General features: G+C 45.7%; 2 protein-coding genes across 3 annotated transcripts; one reads left to right on the plus strand and one right to left on the minus strand.

The window, feature by feature from the left end:
• The first annotated feature begins 291 nt into the window (after positions 1 to 291).
• Positions 292 to 11242, plus strand: TCP1 (t-complex 1). The gene is made up of 12 exons (XM_082633571.1): positions 292 to 539; positions 1667 to 1752; positions 1961 to 2089; positions 3535 to 3632; positions 4023 to 4133; positions 4442 to 4623; positions 5022 to 5148; positions 8775 to 8950; positions 9324 to 9447; positions 9759 to 9951; positions 10097 to 10260; positions 10955 to 11242. The coding sequence occupies exons 1-12, from the start codon at positions 476 to 478 to the stop codon at positions 11169 to 11171; spliced, it is 1671 nt and encodes a 556-aa protein (XP_082489697.1). The 5' UTR covers positions 292 to 475; the 3' UTR covers positions 11172 to 11242.
• Positions 11153 to 24765, minus strand: ACAT2 (acetyl-CoA acetyltransferase 2). 2 transcript variants are annotated; one of them, XM_082633572.1, is made up of 9 exons: positions 24629 to 24765; positions 23803 to 23937; positions 20555 to 20736; positions 18471 to 18588; positions 14636 to 14779; positions 13335 to 13457; positions 12657 to 12811; positions 11967 to 12077; positions 11153 to 11552 (listed from the first exon to the last, which is right to left on the minus strand). In XM_082633572.1, exons 1-9 carry the CDS (start codon positions 24681 to 24683, stop codon positions 11382 to 11384), a joined length of 1194 nt encoding a protein of 397 aa, XP_082489698.1. In that variant the 5' UTR covers positions 24684 to 24765; the 3' UTR covers positions 11153 to 11381. The 2 variants fall into 2 exon arrangements, with proteins under 2 accessions (XP_082489698.1, XP_082489699.1); XM_082633573.1 differs by lacking the exon at positions 14636 to 14779.
• Positions 24766 to 25319: the final 554 nt, after the last annotated feature.

Consider the following 25319-nt stretch of genomic DNA (forward strand, 5'->3'; position numbering starts at 1 on the left):
CCGGCTCTACCTTACACAGCCCCACCCCCCCGTTCCGTCACATAACTCCGCCCCACCGACCACCTTTTCTAGAAGGCACTAGAATCTGCAAACGCGCACGCGCAACTTGTGCGTAGTAGGAAAACTTCGGCCCAGCGCCCCCTTCCTCCAGCGGTCCGAGATACTGACTTCCGCCCTCCTACCTTCACGCCCTTCTCATTCGCTCTCTAATTGAGCGGAAGTGCTGGATCCGCCCCCTTCAGGCTCCTCACTTCCTGCGCGTTCACGATTCTCCAACTTCCTCACCATTTTTCTTTCCCGCCCTGCCCCGCGGCCCGGCCAGGGAGCGGGGAGGAGTGGGGTTCCCAGCAGCTCTCGCGGTATCGCTCGGGCCCGTTCCACGCTGTCGCCGCTCCCTTGGCCGCCGCCCGGCCCAGGGACAAGACGCTTGTTGCCCGCGGTGTGAGTGAAACTCGACGTTTGCCCTGCCGCGAAGATGGAGGGGCCCTTGTCCGTGTTCGGGGACCGCAGCACTGGGGAGGCGATCCGCTCCCAGAACGGTAAGGGCGGGCGAGGCCTGCGGCGGGCCCGCGGCGGTGCGCCACCCTCCCCTGCCTCGCTGGAGCCGTGGCTGCCGTGCTCACGCCTTCCCTTCTCTCCCCAGGAAGGGCCCCCCGGGTGGCACGGGCGGCGTCTCCGACCCGCGGCGCTTCGGGGCGGCAGCGCCCTCTTCCCGGAGCGCGGCATTCCCGAGGGCGCAGCGCGGTTTTAACGAGAACTGCCCGGATGCTGCGGTCGTGAGGCTGGCGAGGCGCGCCCCGGCCTGGAGGGCGGGCTCCGCGCACCGACACGTGCCGCCGCGCCTCGAGTCCCAGAGGGCCGGGTGCCCTGCGCCCTTTTGTCCCATCAGGAAGGGTGTCCACCGCAATCTCTGGGTCTCCTTTTAGGGCCATTCACCAGGAGGAGCTGGCTTTAATGGCTCGTTTTACTGAGGGGCGAATGTCCATCGGCCACTCTTCAGACGACTTGCCCGTGGTCCCCCTGCAGATTCAGTCCGTACCCCACCTGTCGCTGACCACTTCTTGTAACAAAGCTAGCTGACGAAGTTTTTGTTGAAGGTTAAATGATAAACTCATTTTATCTAGTAAATTTTCACCGTTTAAAGCATTGTTGAGATGGTTTACACTTCAGAAGTCATGAATGCCAGTCCATCGTACCGTCATTTGATAGATTCCTATTTTTGTCATGAACAAATTTAAAGTATAGTCAGAACCTTTGGATTACCGCTTTTTTGATTCACAAAGTCTTGTTAATTTTAATAGAACTTTTTTTTTTTCTTAAACCTGCCAAAGTCTGAAGGAAAAAGCTGATACGTATCTTTTTCTGTTCTGTGTGGGGTGGCAGAATCTGAAATGACGACGGGTAGATTATGTTTTAATTCTATGAGACAATAAAGTGCGTACTCTCTGCAGCACTTCAACCCTTGGCGGTTGAATTCAGACTGTATGTTACTAGCCACTCCCCTCCCCATATTAGACTTTTAATAGCTAATTTTCAAATTGGGACGGATTTGTAGATTTGAAAAATTCAGAGGCTGTTGCATGTCACTTACTTTTTTTAGGCTGAAATGATTGTCTCTTGGAATCAAGGATTTTTCTAATTTCATTTCCTTTTTTCATTTCTACAGTCATGGCTGCAGCTTCGATTGCCAATATTGTGAAAAGTTCTCTTGGTCCAGTTGGCTTGGATAAAATGTTAGTGGATGATATTGGTGTAAGTATATCTAAATATTGTGTTAGTCACTTTAAGGGGAAAAAACGGTTCATAAACACCTCGCTTTGTAAATTCTTTGTTTTTATCAGGATGCTAGTGTTGAAAGGTATACCGAAGGTGAATGTATCATAATGGGCTTGTTCTAACAGGGGATATTCTGCTTCTGTGGGTGATTATGTCAGTTTTTCCTCCCCGGGAAATTTCTTAGGATGTAACCATTACTAATGATGGTGCGACCATCCTGAAGTTACTGGAGGTGGAACACCCTGCAGCCAGAGTTCTTTGCGAGCTCGCTGACCTGCAAGACAAAGAAGTGGGAGACGGAACTACCTCTGTGGTAGGTAAAGACTAATGGACTAATGGCTAAATACTAGTATTCCTTTTAAAATGAAACTTTCAGAAAGTGAAGCCAGAGGTCATTTGTTTTGGGGGTAGTGGTTCAGAAACAAAATTTGAAGATTTGTGGTTATAGCTGGTTTGTACAATTTAAGTAGGAAAGAAACTTAAGAGATAATTTAATATAATCCTCACTTTAAATGTTTTCGCGAGTTTTAGGAATTTTTTCTCAGCTATTCATGCATCACGCAGAATTTTTTTTAATGGTTTCTTTTTAAAGGAAAAAAAGTGTCGTTTTTTTCCTCCTCCCCTCACAGCCTGAGGCCCAGGAATTCTAAAACCTTACCAGTTTTTAAAAAACATGTTTTTATATTTTAAAGGCTGACAAGTGATCTCATGAGTTGGGAGTTTGAGAAAGTTTGTAAACGCGATCAGTAACATGATTTAAACTCCTCGAAGATCAGCCAGCGCCCTGATGTAGTAGAAACACTATTTGGTGAGGAGCAAATAATAATTTGCTGTAAAGAAACAAGCAATGGTTTGTGGTAGAAAATGGTTGTTTCTAGATTAAACTTTAAGCCATGGAAGAATGGAATCTACTTCTTCTAAAATAATAATGGTCTTTGTTAAGTAACTTGTTTATGATAACATAGTTTTTTAAATATAACTATAATTTCCCCCAAAAGATGCACACAAAATTTTTTCGAAGTTTTTTTTTTGATTAAAAAATGATTTTTGGGGCTTCCCCGGTGGCGCAGTGGTTAAGAGTCCGCCTGCCGATGCAGGGGACGCGGGTTCGTGCCCCGGTCTGGGAAGATCCCACATGCCACGGAGCGGCTGGGCCCGTGAGCCATGGCCTCTGAGCCTGCGCGTCCGGAGCCTGTGCTCCGCATCGGGAGAGGCCACAACAGTGAGAGGCCCGCGTACTGCAAAAAAAAAAAAGATTTTTGGTGTCCTTAGAAGGATGATTTTTAAAATAATAACGTAAAATAGTACAGATCAAGAATTCCCTGGCGGTTCAGTGGTTAGGACTCCACACTTTCACTGCCGAGGGCCTGGGTTCAATCCCTGGTTGGGGAACTGATATCCTGCAAACCATGCACAGCCAAATAAGTAAATAATACAGATAATCTGAGTGGTCAGGCTCTTCATTTAACTTATGTTGAGCACTTCATCCTGAAGAGTAATGGATGTGTCTCCTGTTGTACTGTAGAACTGATTTATTGGCCAGAACACTTTTCTGACTCTTATCTGGCTTTAGCCATTTGCGTATAAAATACAGTGTAGGGGTGTCTTTTTTCCTGGTTTCTAATAAGCAGTTAGGCATTTCACCACCGTTACCATTCTGGTTCTTAATATCTGATGCGTGTTAGTGTTGTTTTTACGTATGTGTTGCACGTAATGAATGTCAGGCTATTATGAGAGTAATGGATGTTTTCTCTGCAGGTTATTATTGCAGCAGAACTTCTAAAAAATGCAGATGAACTAGTCAAACAGAAAATTCATCCCACATCAGTTATTAGTGGCTATCGACTTGCTTGCAAGTAAGATTATTTACATTCAGAGAAAATTTTATATATTATTTGATGTAATAGTTGCCAACAGTCTGTTCTTTAAATGTTTCAGTTAATGACTAAATTTTACTTTGAAAAAGTTGTATTTTAGCATTTAAGTAGTTAACATTTGAAGTAAGAAGTTGGGCCAGTATCCTTTTCTTCCCATTTGACTACCACATTATCTCCTAATAATAGATTTAGTGGCTATGCTTATGGGATAGATTAAAATTGCCGTGATCTGAAGAGGGAGGATTATTTGTGTCCTCCTCCTATATGAAATGGCTGAACAGAAAATTGATGCCTCTGATATCCTGACACAATGATAAAGCAAACATTTTGAGTAGTGAATTTATGTTTTCTTCCCCACACTTCAAACAGGGAAGCAGTGCGTTATATCAGTGAGAATCTAATTATTAACACTGATGAACTTGGAAAGGATTGCCTGATCAATGCTGCTAAGACATCGATGTCTTCCAAAATCATTGGAATGTATCCTTGTGGTGGTCCAGTAAAGTTTAGGCTTTTTTAAAAGTAAGACGCTGTGTTAGTTTTTGTGCCAGATGATGCTATATTGAAATTGTCTGTTCCCTTCTTTCCTAGGGGGGAAAGGTGATATAAAGTATGTGTAAAAGTAGTATGCAGATAGTGATACATAGTACTCTTAACATTTTGGTGGCATATATAATGGTTGTTTCTTTGATGAGATTGCTAAAAGGAAGTGCCTTTGAATTACCCTGATTTTCATGTGCACCCACTGTCCATCCCGAGTCTCTTGTTCTCCTTAACTGTTGGCCTAGAAGCGGTGATTTCTTTGCTAGTTTGGTGGTAGATGCTGTACTTGCTGTTAAATACACGGATGTCAGAGGCCAGCCTCGCTATCCAGTCAATTCCATTAATATCCTGAAAGCCCATGGGAGAAGTCAGATGGAGAGTATGCTCATCAATGGCTATGCACTCAACTGTGTGGTGGGGTCCCAGGGTAAGGCTTATGGTCTGTTTGGTCGTGTAACGAGAGTACTGAAGGATAAAGGTAGCTGTCTGTGGGCTGTGTAACTACATTTTCAGGTGAACTATCCAGGATGTGCATTTACTGTTCTTTAGTGAAGCCCAGAGAAAAAGGAAATGGTACATAATGTTGCCAATTCCTCTTGTAATTTAATTGCATATAACTTAAGAAAGATGCAAATTAAAAGAAAACACGTGTGTTTAATGCCATTTAAGTGTTTGTTTCTAAGGTTAAAAGTAATAAAATCTAAATTCGTGTGTTTACATATAGCAATTTAAAATCTCTGCAGCTCTCTAAGGATAGGTGTGTTTTATAAAAGGTAACAATATTATAGTTACTGTAAAGGTACTTAATGTTTTGTTCAATTTTAGGCATGCCCAAGAGAATAGTTAATGCAAAAATTGCTTGCCTTGACTTCAGCCTGCAGAAAACAAAAATGAAGCTTGGTGTACAAGTGGTTATTACAGACCCTGAAAAACTGGACCAGATTAGACAGAGGTATGTTGAGAGATTCATTTTGATCTTGGACAGGGGGTGTTTGTAAAGTACCCTTTTTTAGAGCAGGTGACAGTAAACTAAAAAGAATGACAGTAAACTAAAAAGAATGAGTGGTAGGTCTAATAGGTAGCAGGGTATGATGATTAGGCAAGTAGGTTTTTTTTTTCAAGTGTGAGTGTCTTGGAGGACTTTAAAAATTAACATTTTTAACCAAAGTTGTAACTGAAGTCAAACTATATTTTACCCAAACTGCCTGGAAAATTAGAAAACATGGTGATGATTTAAGAGAGATTTGGGTGATACATGAAAATCAACATTCTATGGAATTTTGGTTTTATGAGTATATTGATATTAAGGCTTGAAGATACATCCAGGAATGTATTTCCTCAAGTGGTACAGGAACCAAACAGTATAGTGTTGACTCTGCCAGATACCAGGTAGTTCATACGGCCATATCTATCGACTGGCATGCTAGAGAGCTAGTCGGAAGATGTACTTCCTTTTCTTTTTCTTCGTTTTTTGGCCGAACCATGCGGCACACGGGATCTTAGTTCCCCAACAAGGGATCGCGTCTCCTGCTATGGAAGCACGAGGTCTTAACTGCTGGACCACCAGGGAAGTCCCAGGATGGACTCTGAAGTCTATCTGCATGTGTCCTCTTTCCGTCAGAGGTCAGCCGCTCTAGAATAAGTATTCAGATCCTGTGCCTTCTGCGTTTAGGGTCTTGCTTCCTCTATTATTCTTTCTCAACTGCATCTTCAACTGCTAATTCTACTCTTCGTTCCTTTCTGGATTCCACTTGTACCTCTCTCATCCCTAAATAAAAGCCTCTTGTGCCCCCACCTGTTCCGGTTACTCTCTATCCATCCTCAGTTCTTTATAGCCAGATGTCACGAGTGATTTACACAAAAACCTCCCTGGTGTTTTCTGTCTCGTACCCTTTTCAACTGTGCGCTCCACCGGAGGACCGCTTGCTCAGGTCACTAGTGATCACGGCTGTGAGCCTCGTTAGACATGTTCAATTTCCACTTGCCCTTTGTCAAGCCTTTGACTGCTTGGAAGACTTTCGGAGGACAGAGCAGCTTTGCGATACTACCTCGTCTGTATTCCTGTGCCTGGGTGGCCAACGTCTCTGTGCTGGAGACTCCCAAATCTATTTCTCTGAGCTTTAATTGATTGAATGCTTCTTAAGCATCTAAGTTATTATGTCTAAAATGGAACTTGTGATCATACCCCCAAATCTGCTCTTTGCCATTTTAGTTAGGGACCCCTCTGTTCAGGCAGAAGACTGGGAAGTGTCTGTAACTCCTTTTTACTTACTACTCTTTCCCTTTCTAACCTGTCATCAAGACCACTTGATTTCTGCCTGTAAATTAAATCTCTAATTCACCTACTTTCCATTTCCGTTTTCTTGCCCAGACTATTGCAGAGGCACCCAAGCTGGTCGTCTTGGTTTCAGTCTTGTTCCCGCCCAGGCGATTCTCCTCACAGCAGCCAAGTGGATCTCATTGCTTGCAAGGCCAGAACCTTTTGGAGGCTTCCCATCACTCTAGGATAGGGTTTTTTGGGGGGGTTTTTTTGCGGTACGCGGGCTTCTCACTGTGGTGGCCTCTCCCATTGCGGAGCACAGGCTCCGGACGCGCAGGCTCAGCGGCCATGGCTCACGGGCCCAGCCGCTCCACGGCATGCGGGATCTTCCCGGACCGGGGCACGAACCCGCGTCCCCTGCATCGGCAGGCGGACTCTCAACCACTGCGCCACCAGGGAAGCCCTAGGATAGGTTTTATGTAACTCTTTTTCCTGTGCCCTAGCACAGATGAAACTAGAATCCACCAAAGCTCTACTTCCACAGGCCCCTAAGAGTGTTCCTTTGTCTGCCCAAAATATATTCTGTGCCTACTTGTTTTGACTGGTTAATTTTTTAGTTTATTTTTTAGTTGATAAATCTCTCAAAGAAGCTTTTCTTTCCCCCTCAATCTGAATTATTCTCTGCTGTGAGCTCCTATACTTTGTCTTCCTGGGGCTTAACTACAGTTTCTAACTATGTATTTCTGTGTCTTAAATTGTAAGCTCTGTGAAGGTAGAGGCTGAATGATTTCCTTTGCTTTATAGCCCCCATCCTTAGTATCATGTTTGACATACAGTATTTGTTTAGTGTATATACAGAGTTTTATTTTGAGGTTCACCTTTAACTCATTTCACTTTAAAGATCCTTTGATCTCATCTACTATTCTTTGAATAAGTAAAATGGCTTCAACTGTCTATATATTGGCTATTTTTCACATCTGTTTATGTTTCCCATGGTTGGTGATTTCCATTTCCTTCTGTCAGTCTCATCTGAGTATCCCAGGGGCTTCAGACTCATCTTGTTGAAACAGGAACTCTTTTGTCATCTTGCACCCCTACCTTTTAGTATTTATTTCACTCCAGGAGTCAGTGGCTGAACCTCCCAGTTACCCAAGCCATAAACTTTGACTTATCTGCTCAGGCCATCTATTCTCAGATAGATTCATCTCCAGTTATCGCCTTGTTGTGTTCATTCCTTCATCTTTTGAAAACGCAGATTGAGGGGCTTCCCTGGTGGCCCAGTGGTTGAGAGTCCGCCTGCCGATGCAGGGGACGCAGGTTCGTGCCCCGGTCCGGGAAGATCCCACATGCCGCGGAGCGGCTGGGCCCGTGAGCCATGGCCACTGAGCCTGCGTGTCCGGAGCCTGTGCTCCGCATCGGGAGAGGCCACAACAGTGAGAGGCCCGCGTACCGCAAAAAAAAAAACAAAAACACAGATTGATAATGTTACTTTCACTTAAAAATATTAAACAACTTCTCAGTTCGGACTAACATCCCTACAAGGTTCTTCATTTTTTGATCCCACGTGCAGTTTCAACTCTGGACCCCTCTATTAACTCCAGACCTTCAGCTTTCCTTGTCCCACCTGCCAGGCTGGATACATGGATCTCATGCACTTGTCATCTCTGTACTGCACTGAGTAACATTAGCCCTGGAGTTTGATTGTCCCAGATCCTTGAAGGCAGTGACACTGCTTCCTTTCTAACCACAGTTCTTGGTTAAGAGCTCAAATTGGGGTGGGGGAGAGCTAACTGGTAGTTTTTAATCCCTTTTCTGTAAATTGGACCGATTTAAATTCTGGTCATAGAAGGGAGAGAATAGTTAATTTTTTTTCTTTCTTTCTTTTTTTTTTTTTTTTCCTGCATTGGGTCTTTGTTGCTGTGCACAGGCTTTCTCTAGTTGGGGCCAGCAGGAGCTACTCTTCGTTGCGGTGCGCGGGCTTCTTATCGCGGTGGTTTTCTTGTCGCAGAGCGCAGGCTCTAGGTGCACAGGCTTCAGTGGTTGTGGCTCGCGGGCTCTAGAGCGCAGCCTCAGTAGTTGTGGCGCACGGGCTTAGTTGCTCCGTGGCATATGGGATCTTCCCAGACCAGGGCTCGAACCCGCATCCCCTGCATTGGCAGGCGGATTCTTAACCACTGTGCCACCAGGGAGGTCCCTAGTTAATATAATTTAATCTGCAATTATTTTGTGAAAAATACTTAATGGAAGTTCGAGCTATATTTAACATAAAAAACACAGCAGATAACTTTGGGTTACTACTCAAATACCTATCTTTGTAGAGAATCAGATATCGCCAAGGAGCGAATCCAGAAGATCCTGGCAACCGGTGCCAATGTTATTCTAACCACTGGTGGAATTGATGACATGTGTCTGAAGTATTTTGTGGAGACTGGTGCTATGGCAGTTCGAAGAGTTTTAAAAAAGGACCTTAAACGCATTGCTAAAGCTTCCGGAGGTGAGTCTCCTGCCGGTTCTCGGATACTGTTACTACCCGGGACCATGTCCCTTTACGTTGGATGGTAACAGTGAGCAGCTCCAGAAACACAACAGTTCTTACTTTTTACTCCCTTAATGCTTTGTGCTACAAATACATGTATAGAGGCGAGTTCTTATGTAACTGGGCGAGTTCTTCTACTTGCTCCACCTCAAAGTGACGCGGTTCCATCTTAGGATAAAAGGACAGTTGCTTGCCTGATGTTTAACCGTAAACCTTAACCTTACCTTTATATGTCACCTCTATCATAAATACATGTGTCTGAATCTAAGGCAGGATTTGAAAATATTCACGAAAGAACAGTGTTTACAGATCTTTGTAATTACTTTCATAGCAACTATTCTGTCGACCCTGGCCAATTTGGAAGGTGAAGAAACTTTTGAAGCTTCAATGTTGGGACAAGCAGAAGAGGTGGTACAGGAGAGAATTTGCGATGATGAACTGATCTTGATTAAAAAGTAAGAGCTGCTTTCTAAATTATAAAGCTCCACAGATTTTATTTATTAATGAGTGAAAATAGGTCACCTTCCCATTTATTTGCTGCTATATAGTCTTTCAGTGATATAAGCAGTTATACGCATGGGATAAAATAATGTTGGGCCATTGTAAATTGAGGTGAAGTAACCATTTCATCTCTTCTCCATGGTCTAGACACTGCTTCCATGTCTAAATGTCCTGTGTAAGCAGGATTTAATCAAGGTACTTAGATTGAATTTCTGCACTGATTTATCAAAGCACTGATTTGAGAATTTCACTGTTTTTTAAATAGCACTAAGGCTCGTACTTCTGCGTCGGTCATCTTACGCGGGGCAAATGATTTCATGTGTGACGAGATGGAGCGCTCTTTACATGATGCGCTTTGTGTGGTGAAGAGAGTTTTGGAGTCAAAATCTGTGGTTCCTGGTGGTGGCGCCGTAGAAGCGGCCCTGTCCATATACCTCGAGAACTACGCAACCAGCATGGTAAGAACGTCTGGAAGCCCGTTTTCGTTTCTAGAAGGGCACGGCACTTTGTTCATATGAATACGTCTCTTGTGCGACCTTAGCTGCCGCTGTGGGTTTTAATTTTCTTCCTTTTGTGAAGATACCTCATTGTCTTTCTTCTTAGGGCTCCCGGGAACAGCTTGCTATTGCTGAGTTCGCAAGATCTCTTCTTATTATTCCCAATACTCTGGCAGTTAATGCTGCCCAAGACTCCACAGATCTGGTTGCAAAATTAAGAGCTTTTCATAATGAGGCTCAAGTTAACCCAGAACGCAAAAATCTAAAATGGTAAGCATGCTTAACATTTTTCATTGTCATCTGTATATCATATATGGTAGTTTGGTTTTTGTTTTAAACTCATGAAGGATGATGACTAGTGATTATTAACATTGGTGTGTCTTAGTTATCAAATCGGATTCCTCACCTTTTCCCTGCTGCTCTGGGTAGAGTCATTTACCTACAGTAGGAAGGTTCCAGAGAGGAAATTATTTTTGGGTGGTCCACACCTGTTTTTAAGCAAGCTCCTTTTAAGATATTAAATGATGTTTAGAAACAATTTCTTTACTACTATCTAGGCTTTCTACCCTTCTTTCAGTGCTGAATTTGTTTATCCATAATCAATTACTTTAGACTTAAAGGGATCTACAGTAAGGTCCCAGTGTTTCCCACGGTTAACATTTGAATGGAATAGCTAGCACTAATGAGATTACCACCTAGTCAACTTTTTAAATATTTATTTGGCTGCACCGGGCCTTAGTTGCAACGTATGGGATCTTCAGTTGCAGCATGCGGGCTCTTGGTTGTGGCGTGTGGGATCTAGTTCCCTGGCCAGGGATTGAACCCAGGCCCCCTGCATTGGGAGTGTGGAGTCTTAACCACTGGACCACCAGGGAAGTCCCCCTAGTCAACTTTTAAAGGGGTGGAATAGGATGGGTGTGAACTATGAAAGAGGCTATTTACTAGGTTTTTTTCTAAATTGCAGGATTGGTCTTGATTTGGTCAATGGTAAACCCCGAGACAACAAACAAGCAGGGGTGTTTGAACCAACCATAGTTAAAGTTAAGAGTTTGAAATTTGCAACTGAAGCTGCAATTACCATTCTTCGAATTGATGATCTTATTAAATTACACCCAGAAAGCAAAGATGATAAGCATGGAGGTTACGAAGATGCTGTTCACTCTGGAGCCCTTGATGACTGATGTCTTTTATTTATGACAATGTTAGATGCACTTGTACCTCGAGTATTACACATTAAAGTGCAGAAAGCTGTCGAGTCTTGGATTCTTACGAAGTGGGAGATAGTTTCCATCCTCACTTTGGTCCTCTGATTTCACTAACTTGGTGTTTTATTCGTTTAAAAAGAAACGAGGTTCGAGCTTAGTTTAAGCACAATTAATTGTTAAGCGGTTTCATCCTCTCAGAACACACATGGCTATTCCCATCCCACCCCCGATGCACAGGGCAGCAACCCCACGATGTCCACCCTTGCGCTCCATCGTGTGTAACAGGGTAACAAGAATCCGGCAGCCAGATGCTCCAAGAGGATGGCCCAGGGCTATAGCTCCTCCTTCGGTGTTGACCTAAGGGGTAGATAAGATTTGTATCATTTTTCTCTGGACATAAAGTTAGAATCCCAAACTTGTCTTTTTCCTCTTAATGTCATACCGGTTAACTACCCTTTCAAATTCAGTTTTGAGTTCAAGTTGCTGAGGAAGTGATTTGTACCCTTGTGACATCCATTCTGACTACCTTAGTTTAAGACTTAAAATACCCTCTTCTTGTGGGAAGTGAACTCACGCACACAAGTTTTTTTTGCCTTAGGAAGCAAGAAAATAAGTGAACTCCCGAGTCCCAACAGGAACTTAGCTAGTATCCACCCATTACTGTATGGCCAGTACCTGGGACACATCCTGTGTTTTGCCGTTTACAATATTAAGATTGCATTGTGAATGTTCATTTGCAAGCTCTCTTCAGGACTGCTTGCTCATGTTTACCTTCTCTGGGTTTAATCCAAGTTCTTTAGCTATTGCAACTGAGACGGCTGCAAAAGCTTCATTGATTTCGAATACGTCAACATCCTCCAGCGACCAACCTGCTTTTGCAACCTAAAGGAAAGGTTAATGGAAGAGAGGTCTAAAAACTCAAGTGGAACCATTCTTCGTTGTAGGTGTAGAAGCAGAATATACTGTATGATATCGAAGGATCTCTTGAAAATGCCACTTTGAGTTCCAACTGGTAACACATTTTGCCTTGGTGACACCAATTCTAAAAGGTTTAAGGATAAAACACCCTCTGGAAATTCTGTGCTACCTTCAGATTTGAACCACTTAACACCTGTTATGTGTACGTGAGGTTATAGAGCAGAACTAGTTGCCCTATAAAGCAGATGATCCAAATGCTGGCTGCTCTCTGTGGAAGGGAAGAACACTATAGGTACAATTAAATGTGTAAGTTCATTTAAGGCACATGGGAGGATGTCTCCTTTTGAGACAATGCGGAGGAAGCCTGATAGGAATAAATAGGGAAATAAAATCAAGCTCAGTCTCGGCATTTTGGAGTGGGAAGGATCTGAGCGAAGGTTGGAAGGAGGTAGAAGTTAATACGCATTTACAAGTTGTTGGTCTGGTCCCAAAGGGGCTTTAGCAACAAAAAGGACAGGTGCTAACATTGGAAATTAAACTCACAGCCTGCTTGATTGCTGGAATTGGTCCTATTCCCATAATGGAAGGCTCCACACCCGCTTGTGACCAGGAAGCTATCTGTGCTAGGGGTATAAGCCCACGGTTATCAGCTTCTGACTTCTTCATGAGAACCACGGCTGCAGCACCATCATTTATTCCTGTAAAATATGAATGTCTTGATTTCCAGAACAGTGCTCAGTAAGTGTCTACTTTCTCCAACACCTGAAGACATGGGTTAATACCGCTTGACAAGATGATGTAACAGACCACAGAACATTCCAATGGGATAAAGAGCGGAAAGATTAAAGCAGTGGGGGAGGGGAGATAAATGAACAGAAATGGAAGAAATAGCCCAGACCTCCTAGGAGGTAATGGAAGTTCCTGGTTTTGGAAAAGGACAGAGGTGGTAGATAAAGTCTGGAGTTCCCTAATTTGATTTTTCACCTGTGTGTCTCTTTAGGTTACTGCAAGGAAACCAAATCCATTTTTCAGTATATTGTACAGGTTAAGTCATAAATCTAAATATGAAGAAACAAATCAAAACTACATTTTTTCCTAAAGCAACTGAAACAAGGTTTTAGAATAATTTATATATAAATAACTGATGAAATTAAAAAGGTGTTAACTTAGTAGACCTAGCAGAAGATAATACTCCCACACCTGCCCTTCAGAAAATCTAACCTGAAGCATTAGCTGGGGTGACTGTTCCTGTTCCATCCGTAAGGAAGCAAGGCTTTAGCTTAGACATGGCTTCCATGTTGCTCCCATGGCGAGGAAACTCATCTGTTTTAACTTCAGTAAGACCTGAGAAAAGGGAAAGTCATTACCCAAGATTAGTACAGTTCCTCAGACATATAGAAGGATTCACATGTGGAAGAAAAGGTTTTTATAATAATACTTTTATTCCAATAGGAAAGTACACCCTAGTACAAGTTACTGTAAAGACATTTTATTAGCACTGTCTTCATGAGTGTTTTCCATATCCAGACAGCCCTTTCTGAGGAAGGCAGTTACAGGGACTTATTTGTATAAAAGGTTGCTAACATTTGGGGTATATAGGTCTTGGCTGGTTACGACTGACTGGATCTAGGGTGTCAAAGCCAATCTTATAAAGGCTGGGCATAATCGATGTCAGTTATCAGTTAACAGAACTTGACTAGAGCGTTCCATATTAGAGAATAGCTAAGTGACCCCAAAAGATCCACCCTCAGATATGAAACGCACACAGAAGCAACAGGAAGTAATGGACATTTGCTTCGGAGGAGATTGAGCCTGTAGGTGTAGGAAGGTCGGCTGCTTTCTCCAATTTCTCCTAAAACGCTCCATCTACACAGCCATGTGGAGACCCTGGGGGAAAAGTGTCTGGATGCTGACACAGCCTCCCATGTCTCCTTCCCCACCTCATGTTCAGATCTATCCTGAATATGTCTTTTCTTTGCAACCTGAAAGACATAACTGAGACACGATGTATAAACATTCCTATATGTTATTCTTTTGAATATTAATAATTTACTTATAAATAGCCCCGTTGATGTTTAAACCATTATGACTGGGCTTCCCTGGTGGCGCAGTGGTTAAGAATCCCCCTGCCAATGCAGGAGACGGGTTTGAGCCCTGGTCCGGGAAGATCCCACATGCCACGGAGCAACTAAACCCATGCGCCACAACTACTGAGCCTGTGCTCTAGAGCCTGTGAGCGACAACTACTGAGCTCACGTGCCACAACTACTGAAGCCTGCCTGCTGCAACTACTGAGCCTGTGGTCTAGAGCCTGCGAGCCACAACTACTGAAGCCCGCATGCCTAGAGCCCGTGCTCCGCCAAGAGAGAAGCCACCACAACGAGAAGCCCGCGCACCGCAACAAAGAGTAGCCCCCGATCGCCGCAACTAGAGAAAGCCCATGCGCAGCAACGAAGACCCAACGTAGCCAAAAATATAAGTAAATAAATTTATATAAACACCTTTATGACTTATATACCCACCTTTTTTAGAAGATACAAAAACTGGTACAATCTCTTTGTCAAAATGGCCAGCTTTCTGTGCACTCTCTGTCCTGTTCTGGGACACAACTGCAACCTTGTCCTGATCTTCTCTACTCACTTGCCATTTGTTGGCTACATTTTCAGCTGTGAAAGAAAAAAAGTAAAGCAAACCCCGAACATTTTCAGGAACTGGCTTTTGGTAGCTCCAGTTTTTCACCTTCAAACCAAGCCCTGAGGCCCAACGACGGCAGGCTCGCTGGTGGACTGAGGCGGTACTCTGCAGCCATCTTGCCTCCCACTGAATGTGGAAAGGCTGCAGTGATTCTTAAGAAGCCATTTCCTTTCTTTGCTTCCTTCTCTTTTCCTTTCTATAAAATAACTTCTGGAAATTTCGTTTATGTGGCTTCACCAATTGTTCATATTTTTTGCCCCATTTGCTTTATCATTCTCTCTGAGCCATCTGAGGGAAAGTTGTAGACACCATGCCCCTATATCTCTAAATTTTAATTTCAGTGTATATTTTCCCCCCACAAAGGCCATTTTCTTACACAACCACAGCTACCAAAATCAGGAAATTTAACATTGATAAAATACTATTATCTAGTTCTTGGTCCATATTCAAGTTTCACCTATTGACCCAATGATGCCCTTTAGAGCTAATTTATTCAGTCCAGTAACATCCAATCCAGGATCACGCACTGCGTTTCACTGTCAATCTCTAGTTTCTTTTTATTTGGAACACCTCCTTAGACTATCTTTGTGTTTCTTTCCTTTTTTTTTTTTTAAAGTTTACGATGTGCTATGTGAGGCTCTAGTTCTAGGAAGCCATGTTTTTATTTTTATTTTATTTTTATTATTATTTTTTTGGCCGGCGCAGCATGTGGGAATCTTAGTTCCCCCACCAGGGATGGAACCCGCACCCCGCACTGGAAGCGAGGAGTCCCAACCACCGGACCGCCAGGGACGTCCCTGTCTGTTTCTTAACCTTGATATTTCTGAAGGGCAGGGGCCAGTTCTTTTGTCAGATGTCACCAATTTGGGTTTGTTTGACTCATGTTTCCTCAAGATTAGATTATGTGTGAAAGCACTGAATGATGATTATAGACTGTCTTCTCACTGAATCATTTATTTATTTATTTCTGGCTGTGTTGGGTCCTCGTTGCTATGCACTGGCTTTCTCTAGTTGCGGCGAGTGGGGGCTTCTCACTCTGGTGGCCTCTCGTTGTTGCAGAGCACAGGCTCTAGGCACACGGGCTTCAGTAGTTGTGGCATGAGGGCTCAGTAGTTGTGGCTCACGGGCTCTAGAGTGCAAGCTCAGTAGTTGTGGTGCACGGGCTTAGTTGCTCCACGGCATGTGGGATCTTCCCGGACCAGGGCTCAAACCCGTGTCCCCTACATTGGCAGGGGGATTCTTAACCACTGCGCCACCAGGGAAGTCCCTCACTTAATCTTATCAGGATACAGGTGGGAGTTTATCTCAGGTGATGTTAGCTTTGCTCACTTGATTAAAGTAGTATCCACCATATTTCTACACTGTAAAGTTAGTGTAGTGTATTATGTGTGCAATAGCACTATATCTAAGAAAACAATGTACATACCTTAATTTAAAAATACCTCATTGCTAAAAAATGCTAACCATCATCTGAGCCTTCAGCAAGTTCTAGTAGTAACATCAAAGATCAAAGATCTTTCTGTTTCCTGCTTTGTCAAAATTGTTTTGGCTATTCTAGGTCCAGGCTTTTCATATCACCATAACAAATATAAAAATGAAAAAGTTGAAATATTGCAAAAATTACCAAAATGTGACCCAGAGGCCTGAGGTGAGCAAATCCTGTTGGAAAAACGGCACTGACAGACTTTCTTGACACAGGGTGGCCACAAACGTTCAATTTGTAAAAAACACAGTATCTGTGAAGCGCAACAGAAACTTGTTTGAAATTTGTTTCTAAGATAATTAGTTTGGGTCTAGAGTAGCCCTTACCCTGGGCCCACCCTGGGCCCTGCCCTAAACTGTGGCCTTTCTTAGATGTCAATGGAGTGTCCAGTGGCTTCAGTAAAGTCTCTACTGTTGTTGGTCAAAACTTCTATGTCCCCCAGCAATCTAAAATCTCCATTCAGGGACTTCCCTGGTGGTCCAGTGGTTAAGACACCAGGCTTCCACTGCAGGGGGCATGGGTTCAATCCCTGGTCGGGGAACTAAGATCTTGCATGCCACATGGAGCAGCCAAAAAAAAAAAAAAAATCTCCATTCAATTTCCTAGAAGCTGTTTCTACTAGGCCTTGTAGAGTGTTGCCCTGAACATACATAGCTAAACATTTGGCCAGAGCCTTAAGGGGACCCTTACGCAGATTTCTGGAGCTCCTTTTCTTCTCTCCAGTGCCCTGCCCCACAAACTTAGCCATCTGAGCCCCAAACTCTGATCTCTACCTCTCCAGTTCTTTGAAGCCACTTTTCCCCAGATAAAAAGTTTGGAAAGCACCCCCAGGTAGAAATCTAGTTATAGTGGGTCTTTCTCTTCTTTCAAGAAGCTCAGTTTTACATGATTGTTGGCCAACGTTTGAAAACGGTTGATATATTCTGACCAGTCTTATACTTGTTTATAGCAGGAGGTCTAGTCTTTACTAATTACTACATCATGGCCTGAGCCATTATCTTTTTTTTTAAGCAACAGAAATTTATTTTCCCACAATTCAAGAGGATAGGCGTCCAAGATCAAGGCACCGGCAGCCTTGTTTTCTCCTGAGGGCCCTCTCCTTGGAAACCTTCTCACTATATCCTCTCATGGTCTTTCTTCTGTGCCCACATCTCTGGTGTTTCTTCCTCTTTTGATAAGGATACAAGTCAGATTGAATTAGGGCCCAGGCTAAAAGCCTCATTTCAACTTAGTTACCCCTTAAAAGGCCCCACCTCCAAGTACAGGTCACATTCTGAGGTCCCAGGTGTTAGGGTTTCAACATAGGAATTTTGGAAGAACACAATTCAGTCCATGACACCTCAGAAAGGGCTGGGGAGCTAAATCTCTAATGACCGTCTCCGGTGATGTTGAGGCAGTTAGCTGGACTATGGCACTTTGAGAAACTCTGACACGTTAGGCCCTAGTACAGCACACATCGCCCGCGATGCCCAGCCGTCTCTGCTGCGGCTCTCAGTCCCACAGCGACAGAGACGCCCTGAACTTCTCACTGTCCCCGCATCTCCAAGCCCTCCCTCCCTTCCAGGCACTCGCAGGCACTGTTCCCTCTGCCTGGAACCTCGCCCTTTCCCTCATCTTTTTCACAAGAATTCTTCTCACAGAACCAGAGCTGCTGCCAGGCATCTGATCAAGATGCTTAACCTCTCAGGGTTGGTTTCTTTAACTCAAAACTTAAAATGTCCTTAAGTTTTATATTTATATGCAGTAAAGACAGGAGTTCTTTTGATCTTCCAGTTGCTTTGCCAGTACACCTACACCACAGGAGCCTTCTAGACGGATGAAGACCTGACTGCGTAGTGCAACGAAGACAGAGGTAGGTACCAGAAGTACTAGTTTATCTCTGATACTGCCTTTGCCACAAAGCCACTATTTGTGAGCTCTGTTCTGTCATGGTAAAGTGAGAGTTTGATCCAGAAGAACTCTGACACTAACATTCCCTGACAATCAAGGAGTCACAAAGGACAGAGGGAATACGTCCCCACTTCGGTTCATCAAATGGGAACTGCCCCTGTCATCAGGGATACAAAATGATTAGGACACAGTCCCTGCCCTGAAAGAGGAAAGCACCTGCAAAGCTGATTATTATAGGATCTTTTTTAACCTTTTTACAGTTAGCATGTTTTCAGCCATGTTTGCCTTACCTGTAATGCCCATATGATAGCTGTGAAATGCATCTATAAGCCCATCACAGAGCATACTGTCAGTTAGTGGTGTGTCCCCCATCCGGACTCCTGTCCTCAAGTGAACCAAGTGAGGAGCCTGGAAACAATAAATACAAATAGATTAGGCTTGGTTGTAACTAGTCCTCTCCGTAGGATCCCACTCAAAACTATCCAGTGGGGCTTCCCTGGTGGCACACTGGTTGAGAATCCACCTGCCAATTCAGGGGACACAGGTTCGAGCCCTGGTCCAGGAAGATCCCACATGCCATGGAGCAACTATGCCCGTGCGCCACAACTACTGAGCCCGCGTGCCACAACTACTGAAGCCTGCACGCCCAGAGCCCGTGCTCCGCAACAAGAGAAGCCACCGCAATGAGAAGCCCACGCACTGCAACGAAGAGTAGCCCCCGCTCGCCGCAACTAGAGAAAGCCCGTGCGCAGCAACGAAGACCCAGTGCAGCCATAAATAAATAAATAAAGTTATTTAAAAAACCCAGAAAAGCCATCCAGTGATTCCTCAGCCTTCACCTAGTCCCCCTTGTGACGCTTCTACTCCGTTCCAGTCCATGTTCCTCCCCACCCAGGGCCCAGGGCCTGAAGACCCCTGGAATCCACAGGCTACTCCACCCTTCCTACTCCTAGAGACCCACTGCTCTCCTCCCCACCCATTTCCAGTCTTCGTCAAACAAACCTATGCATTCTGTGTCCTATTTCCTTAAAAAGCTCATTTATTCTTTCCAAAAAAGCAACTAGTTACCTATTAAATGAAGAGCTCATCAAAGGGCTTAAGTGGTGGGAACAATGTGTTACTTATTTTGATGGGACACATAATGCCTACGCTGAGAATAATCAGGTTGCTTAATTAACTGATAGGGGGAGATTTCTCAGTAGGGGATCCTCCTAACTCCTACCAACTCAATAGCAGCTATCATAGAATGGAAAGACTTAAGAGTCAGACTTAAGACTTAAGACTCTATTGGAGTCCAGGCTCTGGGCCTCAGTTTCCTTACCTGTAAATTGGGAATAATACCAAGAGTAAGGGCTGTTATGTCTGCATGTTTAAAAGCACAGCTATTAGTATGGTCCCATCAGAATCCCTGATTATGTTTGCTACTTTCACCCTGCCTCCTCCAGAGCCTCAGCAAATGTGGGGCTGAATCGACCTCTGCCTGTGGGATCCCCAGGTGAGACCCAGAACTCCTGCAGGAAGCAGGGGATATATTTTTTCCTTTCCACCACTGTGCCGGTTTGAGGGATGGAACTTGGTGAAACTAATCCCACGTGGCAAGCCTATTGGAGAAAGGCACTACTCAGTGGTCCTCTTTTCCATGTTCTATACTTACCAAAGGTCAACAAAATGTGGTCCCTGGAATACTCCTTGTCCTGTGCAGGAAGGTAAGTGGCATCATTTGTTTTCAACTTTTACTCACAATGAGAAAGAAATTTAAAGCGAAGGATATCAACTGACTAATGTTACAGGTTTAATTCAGAAAATATTCTACGCTTCAGTAACATTTAATTTTATTTATTTATTTTATTTATTTATTTTTGGCCGCATTAGGTCTTCATTGCTGTGTGTGGGCTTTCTCTAGTTGCGGCGAGCGGGGGCTACTCTTCATTGCAGTGCGTGGGCTTCACCAGTTGTGGTGCACGGGCTCTGTAGTTGTGGCTCACGGGCTGTAGAGCGCAGGCTCAGTAGTTGTGGTGCACGGGCTTAGCTGCTCCGTGGCATGTGGGATCTTCCTGGACCAGGGCTGGAACCCCTGTCCCCTGCACTGGCAGGCGGATTCTCAACCACTGCACCACCAGGGAAGCCCCAGTAACATTTTAGAAAAAAATATATTCTGTTCCAGTCACACTGGTTGATAGGCTTTTTCTTCAACCTGGATTTCCCATCCAATTTGAAGAATAATTAATAATCAGGCAGGGATCAAGGTTTAATGCGTTTTTCACTTGTTCCCTGTTTGGTTCCAGCTCTGATACCATCGGTCTACCCTGCTATGGCAGTGGACGAGAGTTTATCAGTGAGAGGTCGGCGAGAGCCATCTCTTCAGAGGCCTTACCTTGCTCATGTTTTCCATGCCTCCTGCGACCACAATGCTGGAGTCTCCTACCACTATGGACTGGGCTGCAAGGCACACGGCTTTTAGGCCTGACCCACAGATCATTTGGCAGCTCCATGCTGGAACAGAGTAGGGGATTCCGGCACCCACACTGGCTTTTCGAACAGGATTCTGCCCACAACCTGGAGGAAGGAACACAGAGGCCTCTCAGCAATCAAAGAGAAAGATAAAATGTTGGGATGAAGGTGAATGCAAAATCAGGAGATTGCCAACTGGGTCTCCTGCCACTTCCCAGCCAAGCCAAGTCAAGTTCCCGGCAGAGGCAAAGACCTGTGTGGACCTCACACCCGTCCCAGTCTGAGCCTTCAGTACATATTATCTTGTGCTGTTCTACAGGTATTTTATTAATATAAGCTTTCGGGGCTTCCCTGGCGGTCCAGTGGTTAAGACTCCACGCTTCCAATGCAGGGGGGGCAGGTTCGATCCCTGGTCGGGGAACTAAGATCCCACATGCCATGTACCAAAAAATAAAGTGCAACAAAAAATTAAAAAATTTCTGAACATAGGCTTTCTTCTCCACAAAGAAGCTATTAATACTGTAAGAAGGAACTGTCTTCCTGATCTTTCTCTAGGGCGTGAATAAGCACACACTCCCTTATAGACAGAGGGCAGAGCCTGGCCATTACTCCTGTTTCTAACTACGGTTATTTGCCTCCTTGATCACGGCGTAAGACACCTGGGCGGATACGAGGGTCACTTAAAAGAGGAAACCTCTGCTAAGAAGCACTTCCTTCCTTGCTTAATATCCATCACACCATGATTAACTGGTTACGTAACGAGATATGTACAAGATCAGAACTGACAATCCCTTTCTATAATTCAGCTGTGGGCACTTCCTTCAGGGAACGGGAAGAAATACATCACATACGTAAGTTAACCAAAGTGGCAGAGAAGGGGGTGGAGTGGGAAGTTTCAGATATCTTCAGTCGCCATTATCTGTTACCAACAGGTCAGTGTTTATACAGTGGCCGCTCTATTGCAAATTTCAGGTACACCCATACCGAACACCTCTCCTCAGTGAGTCTGTTGGAAAAGAACTAGCAGATGGGTCACTGAGAAAAATTTAGAGATTATATTCATCACGGTGTTATTAATCTGGGATTAGGCTGGAAGCCTAAAATTTGAGATTGAAAATAGACGCAGGAAAAATTATTATTTTTTTTTAATATTTATTTATTTAGTTGGCTTAGTTGCAGCACGGGTCTTAGTTGCAGCACGCGGGATCTTCGTTATGGCATGCGGACTCTTTACTTGCAGCATGTGGGATCTAGTTCTCTGACCAGGGATCAAACCCAGGCCCCCTGCATTGGGAGTGTGGAGTCTCAGCCACTGGACCACCAGGGAAGTCCCAGGAAAAATTATTTAAAAAACAGTATCAAAATGTTCTCGGGGACTTCCCTGGTGGCGCAGTGGTTAAGAATCTGCCTGCCAGTACAGGGGACACAGGTTTGAGCCCTGGTCCGGGAAGATCCCACATGCCGCGGGGCAACTAAGCCCGTGCGCCACAACAAGAGAAACCACCGCAATGAGAAGCCCGCGCACCGCAACGAAGAGTAGCCCCCGCTCGCCGCGACTAGAGATAGCCCGCGCGCAGCAACGAAGACCCAACGCAGCCGAAACTAAATAAATGAATAAATAAGTGTTCTCTGAATTAAATTCATCGGATACTAGTTAATAAAGAAGACATTAATATTACTTAAGGTTCCTGCTTTTTAAGCTACAATGAATTACATCTGTATTTAAGTAAACAAGTCCGTTATACACATTTTATGCATTTATTCATAATCCCCGTCTTCAGGTACTTAGCGTAGTGCTGAACATAATAAACTAACGGTCTAGCATTGAGCAGAAAGGGAGGTCCACGAGGCTGGGGATTCCTATCTGGTAAGAACACCGTTTCTCCGCAGCTCACAGAACAGAGCCTGGAGTGCAGCAGGTGCTCAGTAAGCATGAGTTATGTGACCCTGGAGGGCACCTGCGCAGGAGGCAGGACAGATGTGGGTTGAAGGCTGTGATCCTGGATAAGTTACTCAGTCTCTCAAACTTGCATTTACTCGTTCGTAAAATGGAGAGAACATGATCCAACAGACTTCCTCAGAGGATTAATGAAAGCACTAAACACAGGGCTTTTAAAGGCCCAGCACTTAGCAGGCCCTCAATAAACACAGCTATTATTTTTATTATAATTGTGTGGAGATACCACACAGGTGAGAGGTGAGGTGAGGTGAGATATGGAAGAGAAAACAGAAACCAGGAGTGGAGGATCCTACGGCAACAGAGTAAGTCTAAGTCGTGGGTCTGGGAAAAAGAAAGGAGGGAGTGGCCCAAAGGCAGCCACCTTTGGGCCACCAGTAAAGTTACTCATATGCTTTAAAGCCCTGGAGAGTCAGGAGGAAGTGGCGTGTTTCAACTTTAAGGCCGCCCAAAAGGACAAGGTGAGAAAGGAGAATTAGGAAGAGGAACTACAAAACTACAAAGTAAATGCACAGAAAAATGGGCCGGGTCTCAGATAAGGTAAGGACAAAAGTTGGCCGTAAGTGAGCGTGACCAATTATCACTAGGAGTAATTAGAATTTATGCTACTGAGTGAGCGTGATAGTAGTTAAGGAGAACTAATTAGGAACTGTCAGTGGTCGTGGGTCTGTGAACCTAGAGGGAATCAGAAGTGAGCTGGAACACTGGTGATTCACCTACGCCAGCCCTCCAGGGGTGATGCGCCCCTGTCTGGCAGCAACCCACCTTGCCGGCTCAGAAGTGAGCCCTATGCGGGCAAGGACTAACGTGTGTTGGAGCTCCATCCCCAGCACCTAGCACAGTGCAGGGCACAGAGGAACTCAATACATTTTTATTGAATGTGTGACACTTTAGGGAAATACGGAAGGCCCTGCATACTCTCCCATGTGTCAGGCTGACCCTGCTCCTAAAGAAAGAAAAGGCAGTGGAGGACGGTGATCTAGGATCATGTAGGAAAAGTACATTAAAGACGCTTAGTGTTAAGCTGGAGAGAAGCTACTGTTGGGGCTTGACAGAGGGGCGACAGGAGGTATTCTAACAGAGGGAACTCCGTAAGCAGATGTACGGAGGCAAGAACACAAGCTTCGGAGTGTTGGGGGGGGGCCGGGGGAGGCGAGGGTTAATGGGCTGCTTCCAACAACCTGACCTCTCTGCTGGGGTCACTGTGGAGTTACCTGCTGCCAAAACGTGTCCAAATATGACCTCTGATACATCTTCGGGAGCCACAGCGGCCCTTTTCAGGACCTCTCTGATGACAGTTGAGCCCAGGTCATAGACAGGAACGGTGGATAAGGCACCATTGAAGGAGCCTGGAACAGAGGGAAGGCGAGGGCGATGGAGAGCGCGCCCAGGGCGGCGGGGGACCTGCGGCCCGGTGCTTTCCCCCTGCGCAGGCGCCCACCGCATCTCGTCTGGGCACAGAGAGGAGCGTGGGTGCCTCTCAGCAGCCGAACTCCGGGGAGGCGGCCCCCAGGCCGTGCGGGGAAGCCAAGGACCCGCGAGAAACCTACACATCCACTCCCCAAATCCCAGCGGATGGGCACGGCCCACGCTTTCCTAACAAGAGGGGTCCACACTCCCGCGAGTCCAGGGCCTTTGAAAGCTATACAACACTAAGGACATTTGGGCAATTCTCTGTAATCCATCCTCCTTTGACTAACGCAACCTCTGCCCAGCGCCCCGGCGCCCACCACCCAGCGGCCCCGCCCCTGAGGCCACAGGGCTGAGGTGGCGTCTCCTGAGGCTGGCCAATCAGGGGCCTCCCCAGCCAATGGGAGAGCCGGGAGGCGCAGTGGCCCTACCCAAGAATCCAATCAGAACACTCGGAGTGGAGTGGACCTCACCGCGCGAGGAGGGGGCGGGGAAGGCAGGCGGGCCGGCCAAGGAAGGCGCGAGGCGCCGGGTGCCGAGGGTCCCGGAGGTCCCGGGGGTCCCCGCGACCGGGCCGGGCCGCGCCGAGCTCGCGGCTCAAACCCCACGCCGGGTCCGCCGACCACTCACCTATGATGGTCCGCGCCGCCGAGACGATAACCACGGGGTCTGAGTCGGCACTCATCCTGCCGCACTGCTGCCTCTCGAGCTACGGTTGGCCCAGTGCAACCGGCTAGTGAGCAAGATCCAGCCCCGCCTCTGACTTGCCGCGCTGGGGGCGGAGCCTCAGGCCGCCCCGCCCACCGCCTCCGCGGGCGCCGGTGCGCAGGCGCGAGGGCGGAGCTGGGCCGGGCCGGGGGCGGGACTGTGGAGTCCGGACTCACAGGCGCGCATCCCACCAGCAGTGCAGACGTTTATCTGAACGCCCCGGTGTTGTCGTTTCTGTCTTGACGATTTTGTTTTGGGGGGATAAGGTTGTCTTTTTTGAATTTAATGTTTTTGGAGTCAGTGAAAAGTGGGGTGACCAGAGTATCCCGCGTTCAGCCGGGGCTCTCGATCTCGGCAGCGAGAATTAGGTGCGAATCCTCCCAACTGCGGGCCCTTCTCTTTGTGTGCTTTTGCTCTCGTGGCTTTTAAAGTTCCCCTTTGTTTTGCCTGGGCGCCAATAATCAGTCATTCGTTTACTTGGGGGTTAACTTGGTCCTCTGTGCAAACAGTGGGAGGAGTCCGTACCCTTCCGTGGGGCTGGCCACACTTGCCAAGTTCTTGTACCGGAAGATCAGCTGTAGCGACGAGTGTGTGAGAGCCAGAGAGCCTCAGT

This window comes from Mesoplodon mirus, assembly GCF_964341445.2.
Source record: "Mesoplodon mirus genome assembly, chromosome: 10".
Lineage (NCBI taxonomy): Eukaryota > Metazoa > Chordata > Mammalia > Artiodactyla > Ziphiidae > Mesoplodon > Mesoplodon mirus.

Coding starts and splice junctions, on each gene's coding strand:
- TCP1 (XM_082633571.1), top strand. CDS start 476: ATGGAGGGGCCCTTGTCCGTGTTCGGGGACCGCAGCACTGGGGAGGCG. Junction 4,624..5,021: donor CTGTGTGGTGGGGTCCCAGG/GTAAGGCTTATG, acceptor GTTCAATTTTAG/GCATGCCCAAGAGAATAGTT. Junction 9,952..10,096: donor AGAACTACGCAACCAGCATG/GTAAGAACGTCT, acceptor CTTTCTTCTTAG/GGCTCCCGGGAACAGCTTGC.
- ACAT2 (XM_082633572.1), bottom strand. CDS start 24,683: ATGAGTGCCGACTCAGACCCCGTGGTTATCGTCTCGGCGGCGCGGACC. Junction 23,938..24,628: donor GGCGGCGCGGACCATCATAG/GTGAGTGGTCGG, acceptor CCTCTGTTCCAG/GCTCCTTCAATGGTGCCTTA. Junction 18,589..20,554: donor GCATGGAAAACATGAGCAAG/GTAAGGCCTCTG, acceptor TATTGTTTCCAG/GCTCCTCACTTGGTTCACTT.